The 12,702-nt window shown below is 43.5% G+C and overlaps 1 protein-coding gene across 1 annotated transcript in view; it reads right to left on the reverse strand.

Moving 5' to 3' along the window:
• Nucleotides 1–12,702, reverse strand: part of imp4 (IMP U3 small nucleolar ribonucleoprotein 4) — a 39,495-nt gene that overhangs the window by 19,907 nt on the left and 6,886 nt on the right. Inside the window, exon 3 of the mRNA XM_060907460.1 lies at nucleotides 9,433–9,516. Coding sequence (XP_060763443.1) covers nucleotides 9,433–9,516 — 84 coding nt within the window. The remainder of the gene's footprint in view (nucleotides 1–9,432; nucleotides 9,517–12,702) is intronic.

Genomic DNA, 12,702 nt, shown 5'->3' on the forward strand with positions numbered 1-12,702 from the left:
TTAGAGTCACCAGTTAACCTAACCTGCATGTCTTTGGACTGTGGGGGAAACCGGAGCACCCGGAGGAAACCCACGCGGACACGGGGAGAACATGCAAACTCCACACAGAAAGGCCCTCGCCGGCCCTGGGGCTTGAACCCAGGACCTTCTTGCTGTGAGGCGACAGCGCTAACCACTGCACCACCGTGCCGCCCCACCATTGTTAATCATTTGTGCAAATTCTAGCAGCTTTCAAATAAACATAAAAGACATACTGACGTGTAAACCTTATGCTGCAAGGAGAAAAAAAAAGTGCAATCCTGTACGTCAGTGTGTTTAAGGTTTTGTGCAACACTTTGTTGTATGTCCGAGTTTAAATATCCAAAATACCTCCACACAACCGAAGATCTCTGGCCCTTCTTTTCAACGATGTCCTCCAGGGCAGTGCTCCGACTTTCCTGTTCAGAACTCCGGTCAGTTGGCTTCTCGCTCATTTTTATAATCGCTTTGTTTCACGCTTTGTTGGAGAAATGCCGCGCTCCTGCAAACTTCACCACAGCCATGCTGTGCGTTGCTGCTACACGTGTGTGTGTTTGTGTGTGCACGCAACCTAACTTGACGTGGCTCTCTTCCAACTGATTGGTTACGTGCGGTACTGTTTAGTTATGATTGGCTATTCGCGTGTCTGTCAAAACTTCGGCTGAAGTAATTTTATTGAAGGCGTAGGCTTATCGTAGGCATATCGTACATGTCTAATTTCTAATCGTAGAGATTTTATATCGTGAATAACATCGTAATCGTAAAATCGCCCAGCCCTATGCGTGTATTTATTTTGAAAACCCACCAGCCGACTGATCTGGCACGTTTTAATTGTGCGACAGTAATGACGCAAATACCAGCGCGACGGAGTAGTGTCCGAAAGCGTCTTTTCATTTTAGCAACGAGCTCATTGTATAGTCCTCTATAGAGTAATTCCCTATACAGGGAGTAGTGAACGAGTGAGCGATTTCGGACACAGGGAACGTTGGCAGATGTCGGTCACTTTGATTTCCGCTGTACGTTTTACTTCCGTCCTACGATGTCTCGCACAGGTCTCGACGAATCTCGTTTACGGCCGTTGCTTTGATATATGGACGGATATATTACAGAGCATATTTCAAACACTCAGAACTTGCTACAGCAGTGACAAAATAGCTCTGAAAAATGCATTCCGATATTTAATAAAATGAGAGAAATAGAATTTTGATGATAAAAAAATTTGCCTTTAGTTCTCCTTTAATGTCGAGACCTGCAAACGTTTGGCTGTCCTGGACAGTCGGACTACCATTAAAGTCGAGCCATGGAGGAAGGTGATTTCTCAAAATTCCCACCACTAACCCACATCATATCGGGACAGAAATCAGGTTAGAGGCATCACTTTAGCTTTGAAGTGTACCTGTAGTGAATTTTAATTACTAGCTATTTCAAAAGATCACGTATGATACCAGTGGTTCCGTTATGTAACGTTCGTCATAAGCTCTTGTCAAGTACATGCGAGTTTTAAGTCACTGCTCCGCCAGTCAGGCATGGTCAGCGACATGTTGCCTCCTTCACGGGCTGTTCCGGCACCGGTAGTGACACACAGTCGGTGGTTTGTCCAATTGGCTGAGCTGCAGTGGACTGATCACTGACCCCGTGTTGCAAACATCAGTCTAAGATAGCACATTATCAACCGATCTGCTCAGAAGAAATATTTACTCTTACTCGAGCTGATCTTTGGCTGGATTGAGTCAAAGTTCAAAAAAAAAATTTTAAAAAGGGCGCCGTTCATCATCAGTGTCGCAGTTCTCAAGATTGAACCGAATCGCTGTCCTGAATCATAAAATGAATCATCCGAAGCGCATAAAATCCGTGTGCCATCTTGTAACAAGTTTTACCTCCAAATAGCCCAAATATATCCCTGTATTCCCTATGAGATGTCAGACAGATTTTATCCTGTTTACGCTGGGCGTTCCCACCGCGAAAGAGAAACCAATCGAAACAGAAACAGTGAAAGCGATTATCATGCCGTTACCATCCCTGTGTCTGAAATCGCTCACTCGTTCACTACTCCCTCTGAGTGCACTACTGTATATACGGTGTAATAATCCTCACTATCATTTCAGACAGCACTACAAAATAGCGTCCTCACTATATAGTACCCTATATACTGAGTAGGGAGCGATTTCGGACACAGGGCACGCGAACAGTCTTTTATGAATGCGGAAGTGCGCGCTCTGGTGTGACCGAGTAAGGTGACAAGTTTTATGTTTCATCTAATTTAGCTCATTTAAAAACTATAATATTATTTGGCAGTGAGCACATAGGAAAGTGTAAAGTATAAAGTTTCTGTCAATATGTTTATCATGCTTGTATGATTAAAAAAAAAAACTCGAAGATATTTATTTCAATAAACCACCTACTCATTCTAAACCTGTCGAGCTTCGCCGGTGAAGCTCTCGACCCCAAAGTACACTACCGTTCAAAAGTTTGGGGTCACTTTGAAATGTCCTTATTTTTGAAAGAAAAGCACCGTTCTTTTCAATGAAGATCACTTTAAACTAATCAGAAATCCACTCTATACATTGCTAATGTGCAGGGATGTGATTTGGGGCTGGTGAAATTATCTGAAAATTTTAGCCAGGGGTCTGGGGGCCATAGGCCCCCAGCTGGTCCAGGGCAGCGCCCTGGTGGGAGGACAAGGGGGGCAAAGCCCCCCGAAGCTCCTGGGTTCTGGGGGTTCCTGACTTAAAAATTGTACTAAAATGGCAAGCAAACACACAAGAAAAAACTTGTCATGATTAACAAATTCAAGCCAATTTAATGGTCAACATGCAACTCTGAGCCCCTATGGACCCTTTTCACGTGACGTCACGACAAACGCGGCCACCATTTTGGACATGTACTACCAGTAGTTTACCACAGCCAGCATTGAGGAACGGCAGCAAAGAAAGTATTTATTTTCAGCAAGACTTCCATCATGCCACTATGTTGTTGTGCACCTGGATGTAGTAACCATCAACAAACAAGGCAAGGGTTATCATTTTATCGGATCCCGGTAGATGCTGACCAACGGAGAAGATGGATAGCGGCATACCAACGCTTGTGTAGTGACCACTTTGTTGGAGGTAAGACGAATAAAATTAGCCAGAAAAGGCATTACATTGCTGTTAACATTCCATTCTAGTTTACTGTAATTATGATCTGGCAGCTATTTACACCGGACCCAGTGTAAATAGCCGCCGGAGCCAACGTCCGAGGTTCCGGAGCGCGCTTGCTCGCGGCCCGGCTGGACGTTGGCTCCGGCAGCTATTTACACTGGATCCGGTGTAAATAGCTGCCAGATCATAATTACAGTAAACTAGTAAATACAGTTTTCTGCATCTCGCTCCTTTTTCTTTTATGTTTGTCGCCTTCCTCGCATTCAAACCGATTTGAGCCGAAGTCCACTACATGTCCAAAATGGCGGTCGCGTTTACGAAGGTCACGTGACTGAAAAGGGTCCATAGTAAATTCAATGATTCTTAACTGACAAAAAGCCAAAACATGAAACCTAAAAATGTCATTCTAAATTAAATCATCTGCATTAGAATAAATAGAAAATTGTATAAGGAAAAACAACATTTATACTTTCAATTACTGTAGAAGTTGAACATACCTAAATATGACGCGGTACGCGGTGGTCCGGACTACCGTTGTGGTCCGGACCACGCCGTTTTCAGGTGTGGTCCGGACCACCAAGTTCAGAAGACAAATAAAAAGTTGGTAAAATTATTTTTCACTTCCCTCGTGGCAGCTCCCGCTTTTTTACATGTGTTAGAACTGGTATCTTTTATTGCGCGTGTGTTTTACGCATGCATTTCTCTTCCGGTTTGAGAAAAAATAACAAATGATGTACGACTTTGTAAAAAAACTCGTATTAAATGACAAACACAGTATGATTTTGGTAAGTTTTTATTTATATCGTAATATAATACAGCATACGGTGAACCGGACCACAATCCAGGAAAAATAATTAATTAATGCCCTCGTTTTGTATGGAAAATACGGTGATCCGGACCACCGCGTACCGCGTCATATGCCTTTTCAAACAAACATGATGCAACATAAGAATTCATCCACAGGTCTTCAGGAACTCTCAAAGAAACTGCTAGCATCCATGTCCAGTTCCAGCAGATCAGTCACTTTTTTTCTGCAGTTTCTACTCTAGCAATGTCAACTTCATATACATAACTCTATAGTGTTCACTCACCAAAGGACAATCATAACTCCACAGTGTTCATTCACTTAAGGATATTCATAACTCCAGTGTTCAGAACGAAATCGCTGAACAAATGTCTCACAGTCTTATGTCCAACGTCTGTAGCAACCTCTTTCTCCAACCATTCCCAGCGGAACTTGTTTTTCACTATGCTGTCGATTTCTTTAACTCGATTTGCATCTTTACGCTCGATCACGGAGGCTGCCATCTTTCAACTCTTTGTTTGAAGCGAGCTTGCATACAGCTATCTAACAAGCGCGTTCATTGGTTGTTACAGAGCGATGGGCCAATCACATACCTCGTTTCCAGTGTTGCCAGATTGGGCGGTTTTCCGCCTAACTGGTCGGTTTTAAGTGCATTTCGGCGGGTTTTGAACATATTTTGGGCTGGAAAACGTCAGCAGTATCTGGCAACACTGCTCGTTTCATCTCAAATGACGGAATTACTGAAAGTCGGAACGAATAGGATACGAATGCGGATTTTTGAGCGAAAAATCGGGAAAATTTTTTTTCAAATTTTGAGGTGAAAAAAGCGGAATTCCGCGAATTCGCGGAAAAATCACATCCCTGAATGTGGTAAATGACTATTCTAGCTGCAAATGTCTGGTTTTTGGTGCAATATCTCCATAGGTGTATAGAGGCCCATTTCCAGCAACTATCACTCCAGTGTTCTAATGGTACAATGTGTTTGCTCATTGCCTCAGAAGGCTAATGGATGATTAGAAAACCCTTGTACAATCATGTTAGCACAGCTGAAAACAGTTGAGCTCTTTAGAGAAGCTATAAAACTGACCTTCCTTTGAGCAGATTGAGTTTCTGGAGCATCACATTTGTGGGGTCGATTAAATGCTCAAAATGGCCAGAAAAATGTCTTGACTATATTTTCTATTCATTTTACAACTTACGGTGGGAAATAAAAGTGTGACTTTTCACGGAAAACACAAAATTGTCTGGGTGACCCCAAACTTTTGAACGGTAGTGTACAACCAAATCTACTTGCACATCATGCCATGAAATAATAGATATGTGCCATAAAATAAAGACCTATTACAAGTATTAGATCTATATTTATTCAACGTGCTCTGAAGTCACTTGACTGGGAACTGGGAATCTCGATCCACAGAACACTGCTCGTTTACTCGCACCCGAGAACCCGGAATCAACGACCGTACACCACTTCCGGCCGGCGATGGCTGCTCCCTGCGGTTCTGCCTCCGCGGGTAATTCACAGAATAAAACTGTCCACAAAAGTGCTTTTACGGTGTTTTTTTTTTACTGAATGTGTGCGTCTTTTGTCTATAATTAATACATAAAGCACGATTAATGTTGTAAGCATGACCAGTACTGGTAGCCTGGCAAGCCAGACTAAATGTGAATATTTAGTCTGGTCTCGGTCGTAGACATTTCCGAAGGGTGTGGGAGGAACAATCCGCTGTCTTTCAAACTGTCTCTGTGCGTACAGGCCAACGCTCTGACCAATCAGCGCAACAGTGACTGTGACATAGTCAGAGCGACAGAAAGCAGTGGGGGAGACCTTGAAATAAATAATTTTTCAAAATGTGTATTAATTAATAAACAGGTTCTAGATATTAAGAAGTTTGGAGATAATGACCACAAGTTTGGAGTCTGTACCACATACTTAACATACACTTATTGTTTTTCAAGGGTTTGCTTAAACTGTTTTTGAGAGTTTTTATTTAGTGGTGTTTGGTGAAATAATTTCCCTTAAATTTAAAATAACGGGAAAATAAGAAACAATCAAAAAGTAATGTTTCAAAGCTGTTTATTAATTCTTCGTACTGCACAAACTAGCCCCATCCTTTTGGCTACGAGCGGAGCCAGCTGGTAGATCAGACTTTTGCCGTAGCCGGTCGGCAAAACAGCGAAAACATCCTTCTTGAAAAGGAATGAGCGGAGAGCCTCTTCCTGCTCATGTTTCAACGAAAACTCCAAGTCTAATTCTTCTAAAACTGATTCCAAAGCGGAGTCAAACGCGCGCTGTTCACTAGCCGTAGCCATCTTTCCTGCTGTGCTTTCTCCAGCGTCGCACAGCCTTGTCGTCACTCCTGCAAAAACCCGCCCAAAGAATCCAAACAAAAACCTTGCGTTGTGATTGGCAGGCACGATATGATGCCCGGGGTGTGTTGTTGATATGGTGCGAGGCTAGACCCACTCGTAGGCAAAAATATTTTTGGCCGCTAGGCGGGTGGGTCTAGTTTACTAGGCTACAGTTTAACGTTAATTTGACTGACGTTCATTTCAGTGATTATAAATAACAAACAGAAAAATGTACAATGATCGCATCAGTTTAAATGTAAAAAATCCTCAGTGTGTGTGTGAAAACGCATTTTAAAAAATATGAAAAAAGTGTGTGAAAGGGTGTAGAAATAAAAAAAAAAAATAAGAAAATGTTTCTTAGAAAACTTCACACATTATCTTTATTCATTAGCAAATCAGATTTCCTAATCTCTCTCTCTCTCTCTCTCTCTCTCGTGTTTCTGTAGTTATTTATTCGTAAACTGATTCACAAGTACAGTACGTTGCAGGTTCGATTTAGTGCAGGGGTGGGCAATTATTTTTTCCATGGGGCCGCATGAGAAACAGAAAATTTTGTGGAGGGCCGGACCAAAAGGCTGAACTAAATTCTGCATAATATTAATTGTATTTCTTTATATAAAGCAGTAAATAACATTGTTTTTACAAGCCGCTAAGACTGGTAAGAGTATGGGGGGAAAAACGAGGTTGCCTTACAAAAAATGTCATTTATTCAATCAAATTTCCCAAAACAATGGTTAACAAAATATGAACGTTTGTACCTTTTTTTTCAGTCACATTCAGCCCAAAACACAATAAAGACATCACAATATTGTCTTTCTACTCCAAATATCAGGCAAGATACATTATATTATAATAATGGCGCCCACATTTGTAGTCTAATCACCTCATTTGGTGCTTTTCATTTGGTAATCCCGACTCAAATTGTAGTCTTTGAACACGGTGATCTGCTCTCCGCAAACTAAACACACGGCTTTATCTCTGACTTCAGTAAATAAATACTTCGCAGTCCATGTTTTGTTGAAAACCCTGCATTCGGCATCTACCTTTCTTCTTTTTGGGGACTAAAGTCTTCTTGTGACCTGCTCGCAACAACGTCGATTCGGTGTAGGAATCAGATCTACAGATCGGCTCGGGCTCCGGCGCCTGCTGGTGACGTCACACTATGTGATTGGCTGGACCGTTTGAAGGATGACGTACAAGTTTGTGGTTGGTCTGGACAAATTACGGAAGTAGTTATCGCGGGATTAGGTTTCGTGGGATTTCATGTCATGTTCATGTCGTGCGCGTTGCGTTGCGTTTTTGTCAGGGCTTTGAACCGATTCAAGGAACGAAAACGAAAACCGGGAACTTTTTCTATTTCACATGGAACAGAAACGAAACCAGAAACTTTATTATTTTTTATGTTCCGGAACAGAAACGCTGATTAAAAATAATGGTAACCGGTTAATACCGGTTTTTATTTCGTTCCTCAAAGTTTCCGTAGCCTACAAATAAAAAAGCCATGAGTGTCTGAGCAAAGAAGAGCCTGAACGATGCAACCTCCCTATTGGCTGTTTGTAAAAATGTATCAGTTGTTGCCCTTCCCACGGGAATCATCGCGGGCTCAAGAGACGAGACCTGACGAGTTAGATCGTTGGTAGCAGAACAAAATGTCTGGACACAAATCGGGTTTTCAGAAAAGGAAAGAAAATAAACGGAGGGTCGAAAATACAAAAAAGGAGGCAGAAAATGCAAAACGAGTTTTAAGGTAGGACAAATGGTTACTTTTCTGAGGCAGCCCGCCGTGGCTGCAGGCCTTCAGTTGTCATTGAATGGTTAGTTTTCTGAGGCAGCCCGCCGTGGCTGCCTGCAGCCTTATTTATTATAGCCCATTTAGTTAAAATAGTTGATATAAAATGTTTATAGTTATAGTTATGTGATGGTTGTCCTGATTTAGACTGGTGTTTTTTTTTTTTTGGGGGGGGGGGGGGGGGGGGGGGGGGGGAGGTTGCGCGATGTTGCACCCGGGTCCAGATTAGGGCAGAACCGGCCCTGGCTACATTTCAGGTGTAGTTTGTTTTATGAATGTATGTACTTGCATAGATGTGTACTTGGTCTTCCAATATGGCGCCTAACAAAATCTCGCGGCGCTGTGACGTCATGCGGTAGCCCTCTATAGGGCCTGACTAGCCTTTGGTAACACACTAAACAAATTCTCTTTCATTTTTGGCACTTTTTCTGTTTGTGTAGATGGGAAGACATACTGAGAATCCAAATCGCCAACATTTGAAATAATAATTGTTTTGAATTATTTCTTGTCTTATTTAATGAAGGTTGTAATAGAATTAGCCTACATTTGGCTTAAGCTGGATGAGACAGAGACATAATTTTATAGCCATTTGTTAAACAGCTGACAGGGAACGTAATTAACCGTTCCGGGAACGAAATTTTTTTGTTCTAACCGGTTCGGGAACGTCTATTTAATGGTGGAACCCAAAACCGGAAACGTTAAAATTTCGTTTCTGTTCGGAACGAACCAATAGGAAAAAAATTCCGGTTCAAAGCCCTGGTTTTTGTTGAACACAACTTCAAAATAAAAGCAATGCACATTCAGTCCATGCATGAGGTAAAATTAGAGAATATGTTTATTCTGTAATTTCTAATTAACCTTACGCGGGCCGGTCAGAATGAACCAAAGGGCCGGATGCGGCCCGCGGGCCGTAAAATGCCCAGGTCTGATTTAGAAGCATGTGCCACAAAGATATGGCATTAAAGCACTCTACGGTTTACTTTTAACACTTTATTACTTCTTTAAGGTCAGAATGACCAGAACGTCAGCTCTGTGCTCTAATATTTGGAACCTTTTTTTTTTTAGTTAAAAATTACAGCATAAAGGTTAAACAGTGCAGTATATGATTAGTAGAATCTGCTAAATGTAAATTATTTGCTAAATTTAAGACCAAAACCGTTTCGACTCTCGCAAATCAGTGCAGGTTATTATTATTTTTTTAATTCATCTGATCACTCCAAGCGACCCTTACATGTCTCGTTCTTTCACATGCTGACTACTGGCACAGTCGCCTGTGTTTAAATCAAGAAGGAAAGCTGTAAAAGATCGTAACAGTGATAAAGATTTACCATCTCCGCCCTCATCGTCAAACTCCAGAAGTTTCTGCAGACCTAAGGCCTGTTTGCGGATCTCAGTAGGTAACAGATGATTATCTGTGGAGAGAAGAACACAGAGATAGCTGAGAGACATCACAGACAGAAATACTGCACGCTCACTTCAAGCTCAGAAAAGATTGATAAAGAACATTAATAGAAAAAAAAAGGCATTAATAAACTAACAAGAAATCAACTGATCTTTGATAGAAACTCGGTTTAAAAATCGCCAGAAGACGGCACAGTGTGTAATCAGAGAAAGAGAACGATTAGAGGTGAGGAGGAAACAAAACAATTCACGCATTTTGAATCGCTTGTTGAAAAGTTTCCGCATCGATGCACGGAACTCCGTTATCAGATTTTGGTCAAAGAAATAAAACCACGGTAAATGTGAAATAAACCATAATTTACCATTTTTTAAAATATTATTAGTATACCGTAAATCCTCTAATATAGGCCGGGGCCTTTATTTCACTCAAGTGCATCTTGGTCCAGGCCATTATTGGAAGGAGGCCAGAATTAGAGGCAGGCCTCTATTTCTATTTGAGCAAAACAGACTACCAGTGGAATGAATAAAAACGAGATTTTGTGTCTATTTGAACCTATAAAATAGGTTCATTTATTAGCCTTCCATGAACACAGGCTGATATTTGAACAACATATGTGAACTACCGTAAATCCTCTAATATAGGCCGGGGACACACGACAATAAACAATAAACTCTCTATAGCCTCGATTAGAATCTAGTGAACTTGCTCAGCACTACCGCACGCACGACTCTGACACACACTGTAGCGCAACGTGGGGTACATAGACTCGTTGAAAAACTCCTCGGGTATTTTTCTGAGTTTACCGAAAATCAGAGTAGAAGGAGCCACCCACCCTCTGTCTGGTTTGAAGCGGTTCTGTAGGACATTGAGCTTTACAGAGTCCGGTGCACATTTTAAGGCATCTGGTTGAAGTTTACCTCTGTCTGATAAATCTGATGTCAGTGATAGCGGGCTGACTCGTGGCTCATTAGTAAAGCTATCTGATGGCTCATTTGTCAGCAAGGTGGAGCAACCATCTACTTCTGATCGTAAGGGACATGGGGAGATGTAGGTGTTCTTATATGAAATTCACTGGATGTATGGCTAGTTTCAAACTCAGAGGTAGATGAAGGCAATTCCCTCAAAGGAACTGAGCTCGCATCCAGCTGCAGCGTACTGCTGCTCGGTTGCGGAGGAGTGGAAGCTGCCGGTGCCGTGTTACTAGCTGATACTGGAGAGGACTGGCAAGCAGATGACACCCCTGGATCACTGCTTTTGGACTTTTTCATAAAAGTCTGAAACAAGCTCGTTTGTTTCAGGGTTCGTTTACTCATTTTTGACTCGCTTCTCAATAAATTCTCGCACAAGCTCTGACTACTGACGATTGTCTGTCTCCGTTTCTCAAAACTGGAGAGAATCTCAGTGGTGCAAGAAAAGTATATCTGCATTGACCAATGAGCTTTCTTGGTCACGCACACCCCGCCCACTCCTGAAGCACACAAATGCGCCGGCACACACACGTCTCTCTCTCTCTCTCTCTCTCTCTCTCTCTCTTTCTCTCTCTTTCTCAAATTATGTTGCATTGCCAAAGCATTCAGGTAACAATTATAATTAAAAAAATATATATCTCTCTCCCCAAGGTACGCCTAGTGCGTACGGCCATACGCCTGGCGGCGCCACTGATCACAATTGTCTTTCAGATCGGAACGATTGTGTAAGGCCACTATGATCTCAGAAACATTGTTGGTTATAGCCCCGGCCTGTATTAGAGTCCGGCCATTATTTACCTCCTCCGACAGCGAGACCGGCCAATATTAGAGTCCCGGCCAGTAATGGAATACAGGCCAGTATTAGAGGATTTACTGTAAGCACGCAGGTGATTACAGGACATCGCGCACTGATTATCGAGAAACGGTCCGAATTTCTCGACCAATCACCTCGAGCGACTCGGCAAAATGGCGGCCGATCGCTCCGTCACCGTAAGTGAGGAAGAATTACAAATGACGAAAGAAAATGCTATTCCTAAAAGATGCTACGAAGTTTGATCTAAAACTATTCAAAAGGGAAGGTGGGATTGTGATTTATTTTATCGATTTCAAAACAAAAGTATTTTATGATCAGTGACAAGTCTGCGCCGCGCCGTTATTACATTTATGGGCGTGACACCAAGCTGCAGCTTCCATTCAGCAGCGTGGTGGAGGAGTTCCAGGTCTCCAGAGCCAGAGAAGTCCTGCTCTACCGAGACTCCGCTGACACCAAGGTCGCATCTGCAGGCGTAGAGGTTAGGACCGGAAGGAAGTGGCGCGCCAAGGAGGCAGTTAACCGAGCTGAGGAAAGACTACGACACAATATCCTGTTGGGCGCTGTGGCAACCGGGCGTGCTGGGTTTGGGTACATCCCATCACCCTGCTACAGCAAAGCTAAGGGAAAGGAGAGGCGGAAGCTTATCCAGGAAGTGGTGCGGGCAGAAGTGGAGGAAGTTCGGCTCAGCAGAATGGTCGGCATGGGCAAGCGGGGGCGTGGACAAAGTGGGACCATACCGCGGGCCGGAAAATCACATGGACCGAACTGTGGAGAGCAGAGCCTCAACAATTCAGGTTCCTAGTCCGGTCAGTGTATGACGTCCTCCCAAGTCCAACAAATCTGTTCACTTGGGGCTTGGTAGACTCACCTGCTTGCCAGTTGTGCCAGAAGATGGGGTCACTGGAGCACATACTCAGCTGCTGCTCGAAGGCCTTGGGAGAAAGGCGGTACAGGTGGCGTCACGACCAGGTCCTGCGGCCAGTAGCAGACGCCATTTGCACCGGCGTCAGCTCCAGCAAGCGGCAGCACCCAACCAAGCACCCCATCTCTTTTGTGCGGGCGGGAGAGAAGCCACAACCCCAACCAAAGTCCCAGGGTGGGCTGCTCTCAACGGCGAGGGATTGGAACATTCTGGTCGACCTAGGAAGGCAGTTGAAGTTCCCAGACACGATCACAGCCACCACTCTCAGGCCCGACATGGTCCTGGTGTTGGAGGCTACGAAGCAAGTGGTGATGCTGGAACTCTCAGTCCCCTAGGAAGACAGAATGGATGAGGCCCAGGAGAGGAAAAGAGCCAAGTACGCATCCCTGGTGGCAGAGAGCCGAAGACAGGGGTGGAAGGCCGGATGCGAGCCTATCGAAGTGGGCTGCAGGGGCTTCACAGGGCGGTCCCTGCACAGGGTCCTGGGACTCT

This window comes from Neoarius graeffei, chromosome 24 (genome assembly GCF_027579695.1).
Source record: "Neoarius graeffei isolate fNeoGra1 chromosome 24, fNeoGra1.pri, whole genome shotgun sequence".
NCBI classification, from domain to species: domain Eukaryota; kingdom Metazoa; phylum Chordata; class Actinopteri; order Siluriformes; family Ariidae; genus Neoarius; species Neoarius graeffei.